The sequence below is a fragment of the Cygnus olor genome, chromosome 21 (genome assembly GCF_009769625.2).
Source record: "Cygnus olor isolate bCygOlo1 chromosome 21, bCygOlo1.pri.v2, whole genome shotgun sequence".
Classification (NCBI taxonomy): Eukaryota; Metazoa; Chordata; class Aves; order Anseriformes; family Anatidae; genus Cygnus; species Cygnus olor.
This window is the reverse complement of record NC_049189.1, coordinates 5715414-5734454: the sequence shown is the minus strand read 5'-3', so window position 1 is coordinate 5734454 and position 19041 is coordinate 5715414. Positions and strand designations below refer to the sequence as shown.

Here is a 19041-nt window from a genome sequence, read left to right as displayed (position 1 = left end):
GGATGAGAATTTAAGTCCAAAGCAGGACCTCACTTAAAGCTGGCTTACTTTTTCTGGATAAACATGTATTTTTTGCAACGCAAACGACACAACCCAGGCTCTGAAGTCTGAGGTCTGAGTCCATGAGCAGGGGGCAGTTTAAGTCAAGGAAGGAAAGCTGGCATGGTGTTGCCTGGTCAGTGCATGGGGGGGGGGGGTGGGGAGGGCATTTTGATTAGCTCCTGGCTACACCAAAAAAAAAAAAAAAAAAGGCAGCGGGGGTGAGCCTTTAAGACACTTTCTCCCTCCATACGAACAAATACACCGTGGGGAAGAGGAGAAAGGCAAGAGGAGACCTGTTGGCACGCCAACGTGGGGGAGAGACGAAGCGAAAGGTCACCTTGCCCAAAGGCGGCCGGCGGAGCCCTGAGGGAGCAGCGAGAGGCCGGGGGCACGCGGGGGGCGGAGGGGGGCGCGGACACAGCCGGGGCCCGACACCGCCAGGGCCCGGCCGCGGGCCCCGAGGCGCCTTCGCAGAGCCCCGGCAAGCTACCGCGTTCCCCCCCACTGGCTCCCCGTCCCCGCAGTGGAGGGGCTGCGGCCGCCCTCCGCGGCCCTCGGGGCCGGGACCGCGGGGCGGAGCCCGGAGAGGGGCGTGAGGCAGGGAGGAGCACCCCCGCGCCGGGCCTGGGCCATGCAGCCAGCGCCGAGCGGGCTGACGCAGGAGGAGCCGACGGCCGGGGCCCGGGGCTGCCATCCCCCGCCCGCGGCACTCACCTCGGCTCTCGGTCGCGGACACCTCCACGGCGCTGCGGGGGGGGGCGGCGGGCTGCGGGCCAGCCGGTGTCCGGCCGAGCGGCGGGGGGAGAAACTGGGCGGGCGCCTGGGCAGGGGAGCGCCGGGCTAGCGCTGCGCTTCTGCCTCCGCCTCTCTGAGGCGGGCCCGCGGCGGGCCCGGCCCGCTCTGTTCTGCGCCGCCTGCAGGGCGGGCCTAGGCATGAGGCCGGCGGGGCAGCGCCGCCCGTGAGGCGGGCGCTGAGGCTGGGGGGGCGCCGGAGCCCCGTCAGCAGCGGGACGCGGTCAGCAGCGGCCGGGCCCCGAGGAGGGCCACGCCGGCGTTGAGGCGCGGCCGGGCTGCTGAGGGAGGGCGCGATGCGGTTCCTTGTGAGCGTCGTAACCCGCACGTGAAGTAGGAACCCGGCGCCTAAGGAAGGCAGCCCGGCATTGCTCGTGGCATCACGCTGCACGCAACCGCCTAGTTTATTGACTGAAGAAAGCAGTTTTTCCTCGGTCTTGTTCTTACTAGTACAAAGACCATCAAGTGACCAATAAGCGGCACGCTTTAGCAGCACTTAGAATCATAGAATTATTAAGGTTGGAAAAGACCTCTAAGATCATCTGGTCCAACCATCCCCCTACCACCACTGTCACCCACTAAACCATGTCCCTAAGCACCACGTCCAACCTTTCCTTAAACACCCCCAGGGAAGGTGACGGCACCACCGGCCCCTCACAGAAACTACAATGTCAAGCAAGTTACAATAAACAACTTGTTTGGCTCTTAAAAGCATTAAAGGTCCATTGGGCCAGACAGGAGGTCAATATTATGTCTATTCATCAACTCTGAATGGAACAGTGATATTTGCATATAGAATCCTCTTCAGAGTGCCTATGCACAGACAATGGGAGATGAGACTGCAGTGTATCAATCCTCTTTTAATTAGGCAGTAACAGTAAGAAATAAAATTGTTTTGAATGCCATTGTTTAGCCTGTGGAATGAAACAACCCACTCTAAAAATTAGATAAAAATTAGAATTCTGTTTAGGAGAGAGGTAGGAACCATGAAGATACAAGTATAAAAATAGTCTTTTTTAAATTAACAAATACAAGTACATTTCATACTTCCCCGTAAAACTTGGACTTCCCTTCTGTCACACTCCTCCATAATTTGAAAACACAGTAAATTAACTACCATAACTGGATCCTCCTTTTTAAACATTTTTAAAACTTCTTCAAAAAGCTGCTGCTGCTTCTCCCATGTGGTCCCAATACTGGGAGCTGATGAGCAAGATATTAAAATACTCAGTACAACAGAAGAGGTTCAAAGTACTATATAAAACTTTTTTTTCCTACATCCTTCAATTTTGCACTAGTTTCAGTGTTTCCAGTTTCACAGTCATTTCTGAAAATGACCCTCAAGTAAAAGTTTAATATACAGTTGTAAAAAGTTTCTTCATAGAATCATAGTAGAATTAAAGACCTTTTTGTCAGTTTCCACTTCTAGAAATAATATTAATAAATCTCAGTTTTTTGTAGTTTAAAATATGTATTTTAAAGTCTTTTTTCTGTAGCTGTAGAATAAATGCTATGCTTCTACTAATTTTCTGTAAGACGTGGATGGATCTTCAGCATTGAACAACATGTGGAAGACAACAGGATTTTCTGGTTCTGAGGTCTGAGTCAATTCCACTTTTTACAGATTAAGTTATGCAATCGTCAAGAGAGCGTCCTTTTCCTGAGATCAGTGGGGGTGAGCTGCCTGGCCCACATATTCATCTGGATCTTCTCTAATATCCACTGGAATGTAGAGAAGAATATTTTGGGTTCATGGTTAGCCTCAAAAACCTCAAAAACAAGGTCAGAATCAAATCAGGGAACCATATTAAATCAGCCAGAGCACAAAGATGACAAATTTTAGAGCTGTCAATAACAGGAAATTGTTTTCTACTTGAAGAAAATAACTATTTAATCTAGATTTTCCTTTCTAAAATAAAATGAACTATGTACAGCTAATGAAATAATGCTATCGTCTAGACATAATAATCTAGCAAAAAAAAAAAAAAAAAGGTCCTGTAAAAGATTCTACTCCTTGATATATGTAAGGTTGATTGGAAAAGTTTGGTCCAATAAGGAGAGAAAGCAAACTGTAATAATAAATATCCAGGAGGCTGGAGAAAAGCAAATCCTTGAAAATATGGGATGGGAAATTGAACACAATAGTTTTAAAACTAAAGTTAAATGGATAATTCATTAGCATTGTATGACTGATAATTTTAATCCAGTCACTCAGAAGTGGCGTTCACAGTCATGTTCTTGACATATGGCACACCTGATCCCAAATTATCATCACAAGAAGTTTCAGGAGAAAAGTAAATGGCATCAAGTTAGAAAAACATTTCTTTTCAAAGCTAGCAAAGGTTTCTTCAGAGTATCACAGAAGAAAGGGAGGAGTTGGCCATTCAGTTTAAAAGAAAAAGCATTAAAAATCGTAACTTTTTCAAAGCTGCAATGGTGATCCTTCAACTCTTAAAGCTGCCAAAGAAGAGATTAAAAACTTCAAAAAATAAATGTCTATACTCAGATGAAATTTCAGGACTCTGTAGGAATGCTACATTTAACATGTTTATTTTAGAAGATAAGGGGTTATCTGATGAATTTATCAGTCAATCAGTGTATGATCTGTTATCTCCTTTAAACAGTTTTCATCCCCACATCTTGAACACCCAGAGGAAACTTCTTTTCTTCGGGAAGTAAGTCCTGAAGTAAATTGTCCTTGGCTTCCACTGAGATGTGAATTTCTGTTTCTTTTTTCAAGGAGTTTTCTTCTTTTGAAAGGGGAATTTCTTCCCCTGTTGGAGAATAATAACGAACGTTTCCATAATCCATGCTAGTTGAACTAGTCTGTTCTGGGAACTGGGAACCACAATCTGGATTACATACTTTAACAATACAAGTCACATTCACCTGTGTTCCTCCATTACCAGAGTGTTCTGTTGAAGAGCAAAAAATCAGATTAAGCATGGAAGAATGCAGCGCAGAACAGGACGGTTAAATTTTTTTATCCAGTTCTTTGATTTAAAAGTTAAATTAGATACTAGATACCTTCTTGTTTCACTTAATTTAGGTAAACTGGTGGAGTTGGTTCTGCAACCTTTTAGTTTTTTGGTGGTACCATAAAATCTAAGTGTTATGCCAGGGATAAAAAGCTGTAAAAATTAATACAGAGCTCTGGATCCCAGCCAAACCCCTATCCATTTGTTTCCATTTTGAATGCTTTGGACAATGTTCATTTCTTACTGCTCCCTTTGTCTCTTTGTCCCACTTACAGATACCATCACTCTGATTCCCTAGTCTGCAAATAACTTTTTCTCCATTGAGCATGGTCTCCACTATACCAGGCCAACAACTTAAAACAATCACTTTCTCTTTTCAAAGGTTACTAAATACTCTCTCTGCTGAAGCCAAATACTCTCTCTGCTGAAGCCATGTTCAGCATAATGTTTTATCCTGTCATATAAACTTCTAAAAAGACTCATAACTGACAATCAAATTTCAAGAGGTTCTGGAACATTCCAATATAGATTCTTTGAGAGACTCTTACCCGAACTTGCAGAGTTGTGTCTGTCTCCACTGTGAAGCTTACAACCTTCTGCAGCTGAATATTGCTGTGGAAATCCTTCTGTTTCTTTCTTTTCATTGTTCTTGTTATTTATTACACTGACTCTTGCAGACCCAGTTGGATTATTCAGGGAGCTACTACTTGACCCAGGAGTTTCCAAGAGATGCTGCTCCTCCTGTTGACAGCTGCTGGAGTTTTGCGATCCCGTATTTCTTATCTTTTTGTCACACTGCTTCTCTGAAGGGGAAAAAGGCTGAAACAGTTGCAGAAAAATGCAAAACATTAATTATCTTTTTAAAGAACACTAGCAAAGAACTGGTCAGTACTTAGGCAGCTAAAGAAACCACCGATAATCCCCATTTGTGTAGAGATTACTGTAAGTAAAACTCCTACTAGCTCATTAGGCATTCAACAAAATTAGTGTCATAGATTATAAAAGGTACATCTTACACTCTAAGTTTGGGGTCCAAACCACCCCTTTCTCACTCCAGTTGTCTTTCTACTGTGCAGTTTTCTTATACATGTAATTAGATAAAATTCCATGAGTCTATGTTAAAGTGGAGAAGATGGAAAGAAATGAGTGACACTCACCGCATCTGCTTCTCTAGTTGGTGGCAAGTATGCAAGGGCTGCAAATGAGTAAAGATGGTTCATTAGCATCAAAATTTGTCTCAGTTGCAAAAGCTGTTCTTTCAGCTAGTCTGAGCTGCTCTTTCAGATAGTCTGTTCCTGGAGTGAACTCCAAATGCATGTTTAGTACATGTGATTTGAAAATGCTGAAAGTCATACTGTGTTAAGTTTGTAAGCTACGTTGAATTTTGCCAGTGAGCAAAGAGAACCCTCTGCATAAATTAATATTTTTTCTAGTATAGTGTAATTGAGAAAAGGTATTGATAACAATAAACTACAGTTGTGACTGTTTAATGATAACTATAACATTCAATAATGTACAATATTTAAGTGAAGTACAAAACACTTAACAAGCTCCATTAGGAGCATAACTGTTTCACAGTTGTCCAACTCCCCCGGCACATTGCATGTTTAGAAAACTATCTAAAATCTAAGGAACAAGAGAGATTTGAATGGGATATTTGCCTCAGCGTATCCCTGTATTAAGCTGAAATTCACCCTGTGATTTAATAAAGACATTTTTACTCTAAATACACATGGAATTCCTGGTGTATTTTTTAATTCTGATTTTCTGTGCCTGCAAAACTTATGTGATCAAGCTGCTTTGCATGAGGTTTCTGGTAGTCTCTCTCCTTTTGACTTTTTAATCCTTTGGCCAAATTTCACCCCCCAGTGTAACAGAGGAATGGTGTCAAAAGTTCCTCAGAGTTTCATGATGCTATAAGGCTGCCAGCTAGTGAGGCAGGAATCTGTAAAGCATTGCCTTCTCCCCTTGAAAAAAAATAAATGCACTCATATATTATTAGATGTCAATGAATCTACATGTTGGTGATCCTTCATCCATAACCAGCAACAAGAAAAGCTTCAAAGACAGCTAGCACCTTCTAAGGCATCGGTCAACTACTAGGCTCAAATTAGTAGAAAATGAGGTGACAATACTTATAAGAACGGTTTGGTTTTGCTTCATGAATCTTACCTTTTTTTTTTGAGATTAAGCAATATCCCAAAATAGTGATTAACAGGACCAATAACAACGGCCCTGTTACTGATCCTGAAAATAAAAGAGTAATAACAATTAAAAAAAACAGAAAACAACAACAACAAAAACCAGGTAAGTAATTTAGCAGGTCAGTCTGTCAAGGGACAAAATTAGAAGTAAGCAGTTTTGTAGTTTCTTTCCATGGTTATCACAACTAAATTTATAAGTACCAGGTATGTCTGAGATTCACATGTGAGGCCTCCATTGTTGAATACCAAAGTCTCATTTTCAGATTCCACCAAAATAAAATTGAATTTTCATGTTCCAAAAAGTGAGGACAGACTTTTGGCCTCAGTCACAAAAGGTATCTCACCAGCCTAAGAGCAGTTCATTAAATACAAGGCCAGGCAGTCTTGAATACTGCTAAATATACATGCCTTCTGGATAGACTATGAACAGTATAGAATATGTCCACACTTGTGAATGCTATAAGGATTCACTGTCTTGGGAAAGGCTGCCAGAAGTCTCCAAAGACCTCTTTCCAGGAGGTTTATGAAGTCAAGCTTGCCTCAGCCCAGAATCTAAGACAACATGGAATGCAGTGGGCAGGGCAGATGTATAGGTAAATATTATGCAACACAGGACAAGCAGTGTCATTGAATTAACTCAGCTGTTCTGAGGTTCTGTCTAAGTACAGGTAATTGGTTTTGGAAACAAGCTGTCAACCAAAGATAATCTTGCTTCCTAGCCAGACAGAAGTGACTTTAAATGACTTAATAGCTCACCGATGATGTGAGACATGTCGGGTACAGAGTTTAGTATGACAGGTCGAGTTACTACGTCAGGTTTGTTGGAAGTTGAACTTTGGATTGGGAGCACATTTACAACAGTGTGAGGTAGAACTGTGGCAGCTGCTCTTCCTGAGTCATGGCAAACAGTGTCATTCATGCTGTTTCCTGGAACAGCCACTGATTTACAACTGCAAGAAACAAAAAGAGAAGTTAGAAAAGAAAGCAACCCTGTATACAGATATAGACTATTTGACAGAAACTCTGGCTTACACTGTGTGTGGTATACAGTTGGTATCATAAGATTCCTCATCTGAAAAAGTGCCAGGAGGACAAGGTTTACATTCTGTATCTGTGCTATCTGTTCCTTTAAAGAAATAGAACTCCAGTTAGTCATATAGTGAGAAACAAGAATGAATAACCAAACTGTGGTACAGATCCTGAAAGTGATACAGGGGCGGTATACAAAATGCAGTCTGACTGTTGCGGGAGAGATTAATTTGAAACACTCCACCCACACAAAAATCAGAAGATTAATTACCCGTTACTTTGGTACCCTTGATAGTCAAGGTTAAAACCTACCAAAATGTTAAAATGTGGCACTACAGACAACAGTGAAGCTTTTTTCCCTAGTCCCTAAGAGGCTGATCACCTATTGAATTCTGTTGGAGCTCTGTATTTTTTCAAGTGATTCTTAATAATATTCAGTGTTCCAACTCATTGGATATTATTTATCATGTGAATTTTATCATCTAATAGAGATTCATTCTGCTGGGCAGCATAGAATCTTCATTACTTAATGTAAGCAAAATTCAACTGGATGCCCTGCTTCAAGGATTTAAACAGGAAATATGTGGTCCTGAATCTGACATGTATGGAAGAAATCACACAGCAGAGCAAAACAAAAGCAGATTAGGTTGGATTGGGGAGTTTTACGGTATATGGCAATAAAAGATTGCAGCATTCTCTTTCTTTGGATATGTCTCTTGAGAATATTGTTGCTCTCTTTACTGTCTATGTGCTACGATAATTCTTGTACTAAAAAGAATGCAAAACTGTAGGGAATTAAAAGACAATATGTAATGTATTTTACCAAATGTAATTTACCAAGTTGGAAGCAGATTCAAAATATTAATGGACTATTTAGGCAATAAATAACCATCTCCATACAGTAGATCTATTTTGTGTGTCGATTCTGAGAGTTGAGAATTAAATTACCTCTTTTGAAAACTCGGTAACCTTTTCCACATTTTTTATGCACTCTACATATCTGGCAGTTCTGGTATATTTTTGAAATACAGTACTCATTGCGTGGGCAAATACAGATTCTGTCCTGTGAATTAGTGCACGTTTGATTCTGTACAAATCCTGTTTTTAAAACAAGAATAAAGCAAGATTACATTAGAAACACTTAAAATCATAGTCTGCAATATATCAAGTGAATATGAGGTGATGTTTGCATACCACAGACTAAAGACAATGTTGCAGTTTCAGACTAGTATAACTTCATAAAGCAAATACATTATGTGCCTCAACATCTACATTTTCTGAAGAGTTTTGTCTGTCTGTATAGGAGATTTGAAATTTGCATTTGTGGAATTCACACTTGAAACTCTACCTGCAGCTGCAGGTACAGTATATAGCACCATAACCATAAATATGCACATTTGTGTTACCTGTGCTCATCTCTACTTCTGACATTTGTATATATTTTATTAATGTAGCACCTTACCTTCCAAGAATATAAGACTGGTGTCTCATTTTTATGGCTTATAAAGAAAGAGGGAAGGGGTCCTTACAAGTCTGTTCCCTGTTTGTGTTTTTTTTCCAAAATTTTACAAGTAGCAAAAGCATAAGAATGGAATTATATAAGTCACAGACAAACATTATTTAAGAGTTTTCCTAGGAGAAAAGTCAAATTTAAACCAAGCCATCTCTTTGAGCAGGCTGTCAAAGACAAATGTCTTTTTCATAATTCAAGCTTACCTTTCCTGCAGGGTGGTGAGCAAGCAAAGCACTGAGGAGACCGATTCCAGATGGCTGTATATGTGTTAGGTCTACAAGGACTGCACTTTGTGTCCACACTGTGACTGCAGCTCTCTGTCTTATACTGACCTATAAAAACCAAACAAATGGTGAAAGCATCTCATTGAAAAGATCACTAGGAGTTGATTAAGGTATGTTTCATTCTTAGCTATGGAAACCTTTTCCCTTCATCACCACTATTAGGCTGGTAATGCATACCAAGAAAGTACTGCTTTAAAGGGGGACTGCATGTATACACAGGGAAACTCTGACTTCTTTTATGTTATTCATGCCTGATCACTTTTCCTAAGTTCATTTCAGTGAATTCCAGCCATCTTCAAAACAAGATGGCCTCAGTCCTGAACAAAACACTTCAGCATGTACTTAGATGCAGTTAACACAGTACATAAAACTAAGATTTTTACCCTCACATAAGCTATGTTTTGTGGTGAAATACACAGGATCGTGTTTCATGCTGAAAGTCAGGCACCTGCTAAAATGACATACTTCCGTTCAGGTAGCTGTAAAGAAGTTGTGGGGAGCTGGGGGTCAGCCTCTTCTCGCAGATAACCAGCGATAGGATTAGAGGGAATGGCCTCAAGTTGCACCAGGGGAGGTTTAGGTTGGAAATTAGGAGACATTTCTTCACAGAAAGAGCAGTCAGGCATTGGAATGGGTTTCCCAGGGAGGTGGTGCCGTCACCATCCCTGGGGGTGATTAAGGAAAGGTTGGACGTGGTGCTTGGGGACATGGTTTAGTGGGTGACATTGGTTGTAGGGGGATGGTTGGACCGGATGATCTTGGAGGTCTTTTCCAACCTTGATGATTCTATGATTTGGGTGTTGCCTTTACTGTTGTTAACAGCAACAAATGAAGAAGGCAAAATAAAGTGTCACAGCAAGCAGAGCTGAATGAGAACTTTAGCACTAGTCAATACTGAGAGGACACGAGCTGTAGCTCTTTAGAAATGCTCACTCTTCTTCCTTCACATTTTTAGTCAGTCCTAATATCATCAGCCAGTCTTAACACATCAAAGCAATGAGTTTCTGAAGCTACTGGCACTCCAAACAGTATCGAAAGCTGGTAAAGGTAGTTTCTCCAGGAACACAGTGAGGTGAACAGTCAGGTTTTAGTGCTTTTGCCAGTAACTGCCTGCTACTCCTCTTTCCACCAATGCTTCTCACCAAAAACAGAGTTTAGTGCAGTGGTGGCAATAAGTAAACATGAGCTCCAACATATCCTTTCTGGAGAAAGAAAAACACCTCAGTTGCCATTTCCTCCTTTCGTGAAAGGAGGAAGAAGATAAAAGTCAATGTCTCATATCCTGTACAGAAATATCCTGGAAGATATGGTTGGAAGGGGACATCATTAGGAAAAATCTCTGGAACTGCTTGTAGAATGTTTTCCAAAAGAAGGGGCCCTGGAGGCGAGCCATGGAAATTATTTCCCAAGACTGTTTTGCGTGTACTTACTTGAAGTTCCACCTCCCACATCCTACTAATGCTTTAAACTCCAATCTTTGACAAATTATGGCAAAAAATATTTTTAATTATGAATTATCATCTTTCCTCTACTATGTTTTTAACAAATGAAGCTTGACAGATCTATCTAGACATTTTCAGTTAATTCAAACAACTGTGTCTAATTCAGCACATACTAATTTCCTGCTTAAACTTCCGGATCTCTCTGACAGGAACTCAGCATTTATGGAGACAAATTCTGTTTGCTCAGCATGTTGTGAGACAAAGATACATTTTTTTTCTGTCTAATGTAATTCTATAATGCCAACTTGTTGCAAAAACTCCACTATTAAAATATACAAATGGCATTATGATACCCTAAAAAAAATAAAAAACACTCTCCACACGCTCTTTTCTGCCATCAGCTTTTGCTAACAAAAGGCCACTAATAATTATCCCTGGAGTGACATAACCTCAAAGCAGACAGTTTCTGTAGTCTTGTACCTCGTCTCTGATAGTGGTCTGCAGTGTCTGATTTACAGTAAGAGACAACAATACTCCCTTAGTGAGCAATTAGAGATTAACCTGCCCAGCGGCAAGCCCCTTATGTAAGTCATACGTCAAAGTACAGAAATTAAGCTATACCTCATCCCGTTTTACAATATATCTGTTGTTAGCGGGCTTGGGTCTGCAATGTTGTTCAATATTTGTAATTTCATTAGTTAGCTGTTGCTCTTCTTTCTTTTTTAAACACAAATGTTCATTTAAAAATGCTTGAATTAAAACACCATGCCAAGCTGTGCTTACAAGAGCTCAGCAGCCTACATGGTCCTCCTGATAAGCCCCAGCCAAGTTAAACTTGTAACACAACTCCAATTCTGATGAACAATATGTCTCTTCTGCAGATATTTTTACAGTCAGAGTACTTTACTGTCTTCCAGCTAAGAGTCCATTGTAGCAGCAAAAATCTTATGCTCTTCAGATGTGTCAATAATCAACACGTACTATACTCATCTGAAAATTGTCTGAATTTGGCTGTGTAAAGTAATAGTTTAAATTATAAACTACCTGGAGGGCACTGGCTGCAACACTTGTTAAGTCTTTCTTCATAGAATTCAGTGCTGGGGTCTCTGCATTGTGCAAACTGTGGCGTATAAGGCAATGAATAATCCTAGGAGAAATTGAAGGAAAACCATGAGTCACAAATCCATCCTGACCCTATAGCAGAGAGTCAAAAGAGACAAAGACTTAATGATCAGTGCAGTTATTACCCCTTCCTTTCCGAGATGCTGATGTAGGCCTGATGAATCAGAAAACAGCAGAGGCCAGAAAACTGAAGAACACACAGCTTGTGACCTACCTGAGACCATTTAGTGTTTCATCTGTTTTTCAAAGATCTTTTCAATCTGTCACAATGAACAAAGTAATTTCTCCAGGTTTTGTGTTCAAAGCAATGCAATGGAACCATGGGATTAGCAGCACACCTGGTTACTACTGAATCCCCTAAAACAAAGGACTACGTACCTGTTCTTTGTTGGCATGACTTAAGCAACCTCTGAGAAAACACCAGTGAAACATAAATTCTTATAGTTGGCTTTGCAGGGAGAATCACTGTCTGCGAAATGGCTATGTGAAAAATCATACTTTCTTACTTAGCAGGTCAATTCCCCATACACATTTAGAGCCAACTAAAAGATTGACTTTACCTCTTGTTATTTTCCCCAGGCCTCCCAAGCTGGTGGAGAAGGGAGCTGTGGGTCTAGAACTACTGCAATGCTTGAAGGAATCTTTCTGTTTTCATCAGAGGGTGTAAAGGACACATGAGGCTAAACTGAATCTTATACTGTGCTCAGTGTTGATTATGCCCTTGCTTACACCCATGCAATATCCAGGCAAAATAATCCGTCCCTTCAGTGAAAGAACCTCTACCCCTTAAAGCTGTTTGACCAAAGGAAAGAGGAAAAATAAAATAAAAAATAAAAATAAAGCTTTTATAATTCCAAACACTTTGTGATTCCCTTTTTAAACAAGAAAGGCCTTGATGTTTTGAAAACAATGTCTCTGAAAAAAAGCACGTCTTCTTCTGAAAAGAAGCAACTGGCTACAAGTCTTTAAAAAAGAGTAATAAAAAACCTCTCTCATGGCAGTTCAAACGCACATGAAACAGTCATAAAATACACTGTACCTAATTTTCAGCTCATATAGATCTGTATCAATGACTTCAACGAACAAGTGTCAAAATATTTGAGGAAGTGCCATCTCTTTTCAAAAGGAAATACACACTCACTGAATAAAAGAAAAAATCTAACGTTAGTATAAGCGTAGGAGTTTCCTGCCAGATCAGAAAGAAGGTGATCAAAGAGTCTGTGACACTGCTCAATTGTCTGTAGTCTGAGGAGATTGTTCCATGTATAATCTACACACATTTAGAGAAGTACTTAAAAAAAATATTAAAAAGAGAAATCAAAACAGGAACCAGCCGTTTAGAGGCCAGTAATGAAAATATCCTTCCTCCTTACTGAAAAAACATGTTGATTACCTATTATATCTTCACATTATTGACAAAGTGGACTAACAATTCCCGGTCTCAACAACTGCTTTGTGGAAATGTTTTGCCTCTTATCTGTATATCAGAAACAGGGCTTAACACATCTATTCAATAGTCACTGACAGAAAGAGCCTTTCCTGGGAATGTGAAGGCAGAGATAGGCCTTCGTAAGTTTGAATACCCATTCCAGGAAAAAGGAAACCAAACTATCGAAGTAGAAATTTCACCACTCCTATTTAAACCACTGTGAACACTGGTAGCACTGACCAGAAACCAGGACAATTCTGCTCTCTTCTGATCAGTCAGTTGAGTTGAAGACTCAAAACCAGAAAGACTGGGGACGGGTTTCACCAGTAGTTGCCCCGTTTGCTCACAGATTAACGAGAAACTGACCAGTTGCAAAGTGAAGAAAAAACTAGAAAAGACCCTTTCAGCAGGCTAGAAACCATGATGGGGTGAGGAAGAATGACACCAAAATTATTATTTTTTTTAAATCTCCTTAAACAGCAGGGCAGCTGAAGTCAGAAACAGCTGCTGAGTGCAAGCTGCATACTTCAAATACTGTTGTTTGCCTTTTGATGAGAAGAAAGACTGTTTTGCAGGAACCAGGCTGCAGCCACATACATCTCCAAAAAAAATACTTTGGCCTCCAGTTTTGCTTTTCAGTTAAGAAAGCTTATTTGAAGGGGGTTTACACAAAGATTGAAGACTTTGAAGCAGAAACAGGAGGTTGGCTTCAACATTATCAGTTTCATCATGATCAATGAGATTAACAATCGTAAGAGTTAAAAGAAAAATGAGTCTTTTCAATACCTTCTAGGTTCAGTGATAACTGTTAATGCTGAACTTGGTAACAGACAACAATAGAGGAACCACACTATTTGCAAGTGTAAACTGACACTAAACTCTAATAAAGGAGAGGAAAACAGTTCTGCTCTCATCAATACTATTTTAAATTTTAGATCTTTTCTTGTTTATTAAGAGACGAAAGATCAAGATGTTTATTAAGAGAAGTCAAAGTGCTGTAGTTGCATTTTTGCTGTCACTATGATCAACTTCATCAATACAAGCACTTGAGAGTCATTATAATTGGTAAAACTCCAGTGAAAACACACAGACAGGAAAAAAAAAAAGAAAAAAAAGGAAAGAAATACAACAAACCACATCACAAATTATCCTGCTGCTGAGGCTTCCTGGCAAAAAAAAAAAAGTGTTCTTATCTCATCCTCTGCATTGTCTGTTGTAAATACTGCCTTGTGAGTTAATGACACAGGAAAACCTATTGGTTGATGGGTTTACATCTGTTTCTCTTAAGTTGTGCTTGAAAGGATATCTCTGACCGATAAAATCTCCCTGAAAGTTTATCTGATGAGCTGTGGCTCTCAACGACATACAATTGACAATTTCTTGCCAAGTAGCCTTAAAGAACATTATGGAAAACCAAAAGAGACTCACCTAAATCAAATTTATATACACGTATGAGCTCAACTTGGCTTGCACTGGAGCAAATCCAGTAATTTCAGTAGTTAATTCCCATGTAAGATAGCTTAACCAAAGCTGTCAAAGCCAGTAAACAAGTCCCGTACTCTGTCAGGGCAAGTGTAGGCCTCTTTCTAGGTGTAAATTTCTCCTAGCTTTCTTGGCTACAAGAAGACCCCACCTTTTCTAGGCATTTCACCAGTTTCAGGGTTTGAGTTGGGCTGTGCAATATTTGCTGCTCCAAACGAAATTCTCTGGCATCTGTATCCATTAGCTACTTCAGTCTGAAAGACCAATGAGTACGAGGGCCTGATTCTATCCCACAATCTTTACATTTTATTACTGCTTGTATCTCTTATACCCATATTTTATCTTCCGCTTTAACCATGATTCTGTTCTGCAAGGAGATAAGCATGAAGGAAGTTAAGCTGGTGCTGCATCTTTTGCATCATACCCCTAGCATTTCTCAGAATTGGCAGCAGTGTCTAATAGCAACAGACTTAAGATATCTATACAGACAAAATGAAGAATTTGGAAGGGGTTCATTAAATGATTAAAATCATTTAATTTGACAGGTACAAGTAGAAGGCAAAATGCTTCATCTATCCAGCAGCAGAGGTACAGACATTATTAAACATGTCTAGTCTGTTTCTATGCAAATCAATCAAATTAGGCAACGTATCTTCATTCTTGTGCTAGGATATCAGCATAAGAAGGATGAGTAATCCCCAATCACCCAAAGTAGAAATGAGTAAACTCTGTGCTTGCCCTTAACTACACTACTCACTCAGGAGATTTTTGCAATCTCTGCTTTAAGCAATAAGTTACCAACAGAAGTTACGTACAAAAAGTCAATTACTCAAGATCCTCTCTCCAGGGTCCCTGCATTTTTTGTCTCATTTTCCCATCTGTGCTACTGACATCCAGTAGATAGGTGACCTAATTTGTCACTGGAGAGGAGTGGGTTAAAAGCAGCCTCCCCACCAACTGAGAGGCTAGTATAGACTCTTCTCAATATGTATGCACAATTGTTTCCAAGATTCCCTACTTCCTATCCACCAGGAGATAAAACTAGCAGAGGACATAACTGTGGCGTGGCTTTCAGGCCTGCAGCTGTCTGTGCTGTGTGGAGCTGCTCGAGCGAAGGGAAAGGGCCTGAGACCTGCACCCTCCCACACAGGGACATGGAGGCCTACCACAACCGAGACCCTAGTATCCGTCCTGGAGCTGAGCCTGAATCATGAAGGCCAAACCAAGATTTGGATTCAGACTTCTTCAGAATTAAAAGGGATCGGAACCTGGCTCTACCTATTGGTGAGCAAGGCCAAGATCAGAAATCCAAGTGTCAACTTCTCCCAGCACGTGACAATGTAATGCATTCTCTATATGCTTAATACTAATTAGAATAAAAATAATTTCCTTTACTTCCTGCCTTATAGTTTGTCCCCGAATTCTTGGACTTCATCTATAATTAACTTAAGTAACTTCAATACTAGAAATAAAACAAGCTAATTACATGTGTGTATATATATATATATATATATATTCATCCATTCATATACTTTTCAGTTTCACTCAAAAAAGTCATTTAAAACAAAGAGATTTAACCCCATATTTTAATCCCGTCACATTTCTACACTTTTATTGGTCTCCTTTTCATACAGTTGCCTTCACACTGAAGCTGTCAAACAAAGGAGTCTGAACAGGAACTATATCTGGTGTATAACAGTCTTTACGCAAATGAAACCACAGTGAAGTCACCAAAGACTCTGACATAAAAATCTGTTGTTATGGAAAGGTCTCAGGGTACAGAGATACCATTTGCTGAGCCACCAAATCTCTGAAGACAGGAAAAAAACAAAATTATATTTAAAATATTTGAACTGGGCATTTAGAGAAAGAATTCAGTTGAAGATTAGAGTTGTCTTAGATAACAGCAATTCTCACTAAAATCAGTGGGAGTTGTATCAGGGTAGCAGGCTATACCAACAATACTCAAAGCATAACCTAATCTTAGAGCGGTATTTGAAAGAAGTCTTAAGATTAAGGTCCATTATATGAATTGCTGTCCCATATTATATCCAACTTTATTTGTGTAAACCAGGAGTCCTTGCATAGCCACAAACAGATTGACAACCACACTTTCCCCACCTCCTGAGAAAATAGTATCTTTTTGCTTACTGGTAGGGATTTTCTACTTCACTGCCACTCACCACTATAACATGAGAACATTTTTCCAGAACAAGGTGGCAGTAGGCGGTATGGAATATGGAAGCAACACAGAAATTACAGATGCAAAGCAGTTTGCAGGAAGACCCAGTATCTCATATATTATATCCACTTATCAATATCCATATATTTCCAGAATACCAGCTCTTATGTTTCAAAAATTCCAGCTTATGCACCCAAAAGCTGTTCTGTTTTCCCAAATGTTGCCCTAATAAAAGATATCAGCCACTAAATCAAGATCTGATACTTAAAGGTACTTTCAAAGCTGATGAGCCTTAAAATCTGTACTTACCCTGCAGAAAGCAAAGTTACACGGGCAAACAAGGGGGAAAGCAGGTGGAATAACAGATTGCAGGCCCGAGAATTTTCTTGGAATGGTGTTGCTTGTATCACAGGTGCCTTTTGCAGTGGTCTGTTAAGACTTGCAGTTACCATGAACTTTGATGCACAACCACAAATGAGGGTATGTACAACAGAAAGGTGCAGGTCACCCACGGCCTTCCTAGCTCTGACCATAAAAAAGAAGGGCATCTGAGCAGTCTGCCTTGAGCCCTTTATTTCAGGGTTTTTCCATAAGATCCTCTGTTATGTTTATCCTTTTGCAGCTTGGTGCACCTTCCACACACCAGCAGCATTCCTTTAAACCAGCCAGCAGCATCCAGAGGATGGCTTCCTCTGCACACATCAGCAACTCCACTGCAGAGCACACTGTACTGCTCTGCAAAGGACAGTCATTTAGGGTTGAGGCTATTGAGAAAGCTTCTCAATAAAAAAAAGTCTGATGACTGAGGTCTTCAAAATGGCAAAAAATATGTTCAGTTCCTGTGAGTAACACGGGGAATTAGGCTAGAATCTTTCAGATTAGTTAGGCTGAGGAACACAAGAAAGTGTGTGTCACTTGAGAGCTATTGCTTTACCAGTTTCTCTCCCTCGAAGCTACACTAAGTTTTCTTTAACTGAGCACTTTTAAAAATTGATGTAACGGGTTTTTTTGTTGTTGTTGTGTGGCAGATGATGTGTCTGAAGCTACTGGGTTTGGTTTTCTAATTTATATATGGACTTCGGTTTGTCAGGATCCCAAGGACAATGCAAAAAGTGATGCTGAAACTTTCCTCCATGCTTTTTACCATTATAAGATAATGTTTAGGGTGACAGAAAAGTTAATTCCTTTTTAATACAAACCCTTTGTTGAGGCTGACAGAAAGAAGCATGACAAAACTTCATGTTTACATTTTGGTGATGCTATCTGCCACATTTCTGAGGCTCTCCCTTCTTTATCTGCTCTAACCCATCCAGTCCACGGTGTTTCATTTGAATCATGTTCAAAATACTACCACCTTACAAACAGGGGCTGAATTTAAAATGAAATGCAGCTGAAAAAAAAATGATATATTATCAAACCCAATATAGCACCCAGTCCTCCTTAAAAGGCAGCTCTGTGATTCCAGGTTCAATATACACTCTGACACCCTAACCTAGTTTCACTGAACCTTTGTCTTATGAAGGCTCAATTAATATGATTAAATAAACGTGTAAATAACACACACATCCCATGAAAAAGCAATGAAATGGACATCTCAGAACTATTTCCACATTTACCTTCACAGTCCAATAAATCTTAAAATCAGGTAGAAAAATGCTATCCATTATACCAGCACAGCATACACCCGAAGTCAAATAGATCCCATGAAACTTTTTGCTTTAAACAGTAAAAAGGATACTTTGAAGAACAGAATTCAGTACCTCAGCAAGATATAGAAGAGAACGGTCACAGCTGCATCACATCAGGTCTTAGATGTAAATTAAAGGGCTTTTCTATGTAAATAAGGAATGTTTTTAAGGGATGCAGTAGAGCACAACAAGCTCTTCCTGTTTAAATAACGTGTTAAATACGGACAGATATACACTCCGCACTTGCCAGGACCCTCACAATCTTTGCAAATACTCAAACAAGCCTGAAAAACCAACACATTTCCAATGAAAATCCAGGAAAAAACGGTTAGTCATCCCTTTGGAAAGCCAGGAAATAACGACGCGGCCAAAGCGAGCAGGACGAGCTGGGAAAGAAGTCTAAGAGCCTTGAGGCTCCCGATGAATTGAGCAGCAGAGGGAGGCAGCCTACTCACGGCGTTGAGCTTGACAGCGAAAAGATGCCCGCTGGCGCCTTGCCCTGCGGGAGCACGCCCGCTTTGCAACCCCTCCACGCCCGCAGGCGGGCAGCCGCCTGCCCCCAGCCCGGCACCGCGGGCCCCCTGCAGCCCCCCGGAGACCCCGGAGCCCCCCGCACTCACCCGGCCGCCCGCGGCTCGCAGGAGGGCGGCGAGCAGCAGCCAGCGCGGCCCCATCGCGCCGACGGAGGCCGGCGGCGGGGCGGAGCTGGAGGCTCCCGGGGCCGCGCTCGGTGCCTGCGGGAGGCAGCGCCGGGCACCCGCCCCCGGGCAGCGCGGCTCTGCCCCGGGCTGAGCATCGCGGGGTCTGCAGGGGTAGAGAGCCGCGGTCTCCGCCCTCAAACCGGGAAGCTGTAG

General features: G+C 41.0%; 1 protein-coding gene across 3 annotated transcripts; it reads right to left on the bottom strand.

The window, feature by feature from the left end:
- Positions 1-1855: 1855 nt before the first annotated feature.
- Positions 1856-18988, bottom strand: LOC121058398 (tumor necrosis factor receptor superfamily member 1B-like). 3 transcript variants are annotated; one of them, XM_040533910.1, is made up of 10 exons: positions 18808-18988; positions 11329-11431; positions 8762-8890; positions 7994-8143; positions 7049-7142; positions 6773-6966; positions 5985-6059; positions 4970-5007; positions 4361-4631; positions 1856-3749 (listed from the first exon to the last, which is right to left on the bottom strand). In XM_040533910.1, exons 1-10 carry the CDS (start codon positions 18859-18861, stop codon positions 3451-3453), a joined length of 1407 nt encoding a protein of 468 aa, XP_040389844.1. In that variant the 5' UTR covers positions 18862-18988; the 3' UTR covers positions 1856-3450. The 3 variants fall into 3 exon arrangements, with proteins under 3 accessions (XP_040389844.1, XP_040389846.1, XP_040389845.1); XM_040533912.1 differs by having other exon boundaries at positions 1856-2556; positions 18808-18963; XM_040533911.1 differs by lacking the exon at positions 18808-18988 and adding an exon at positions 18116-18690.
- Between the last annotated feature and the right edge of the window lie 53 nt (positions 18989-19041).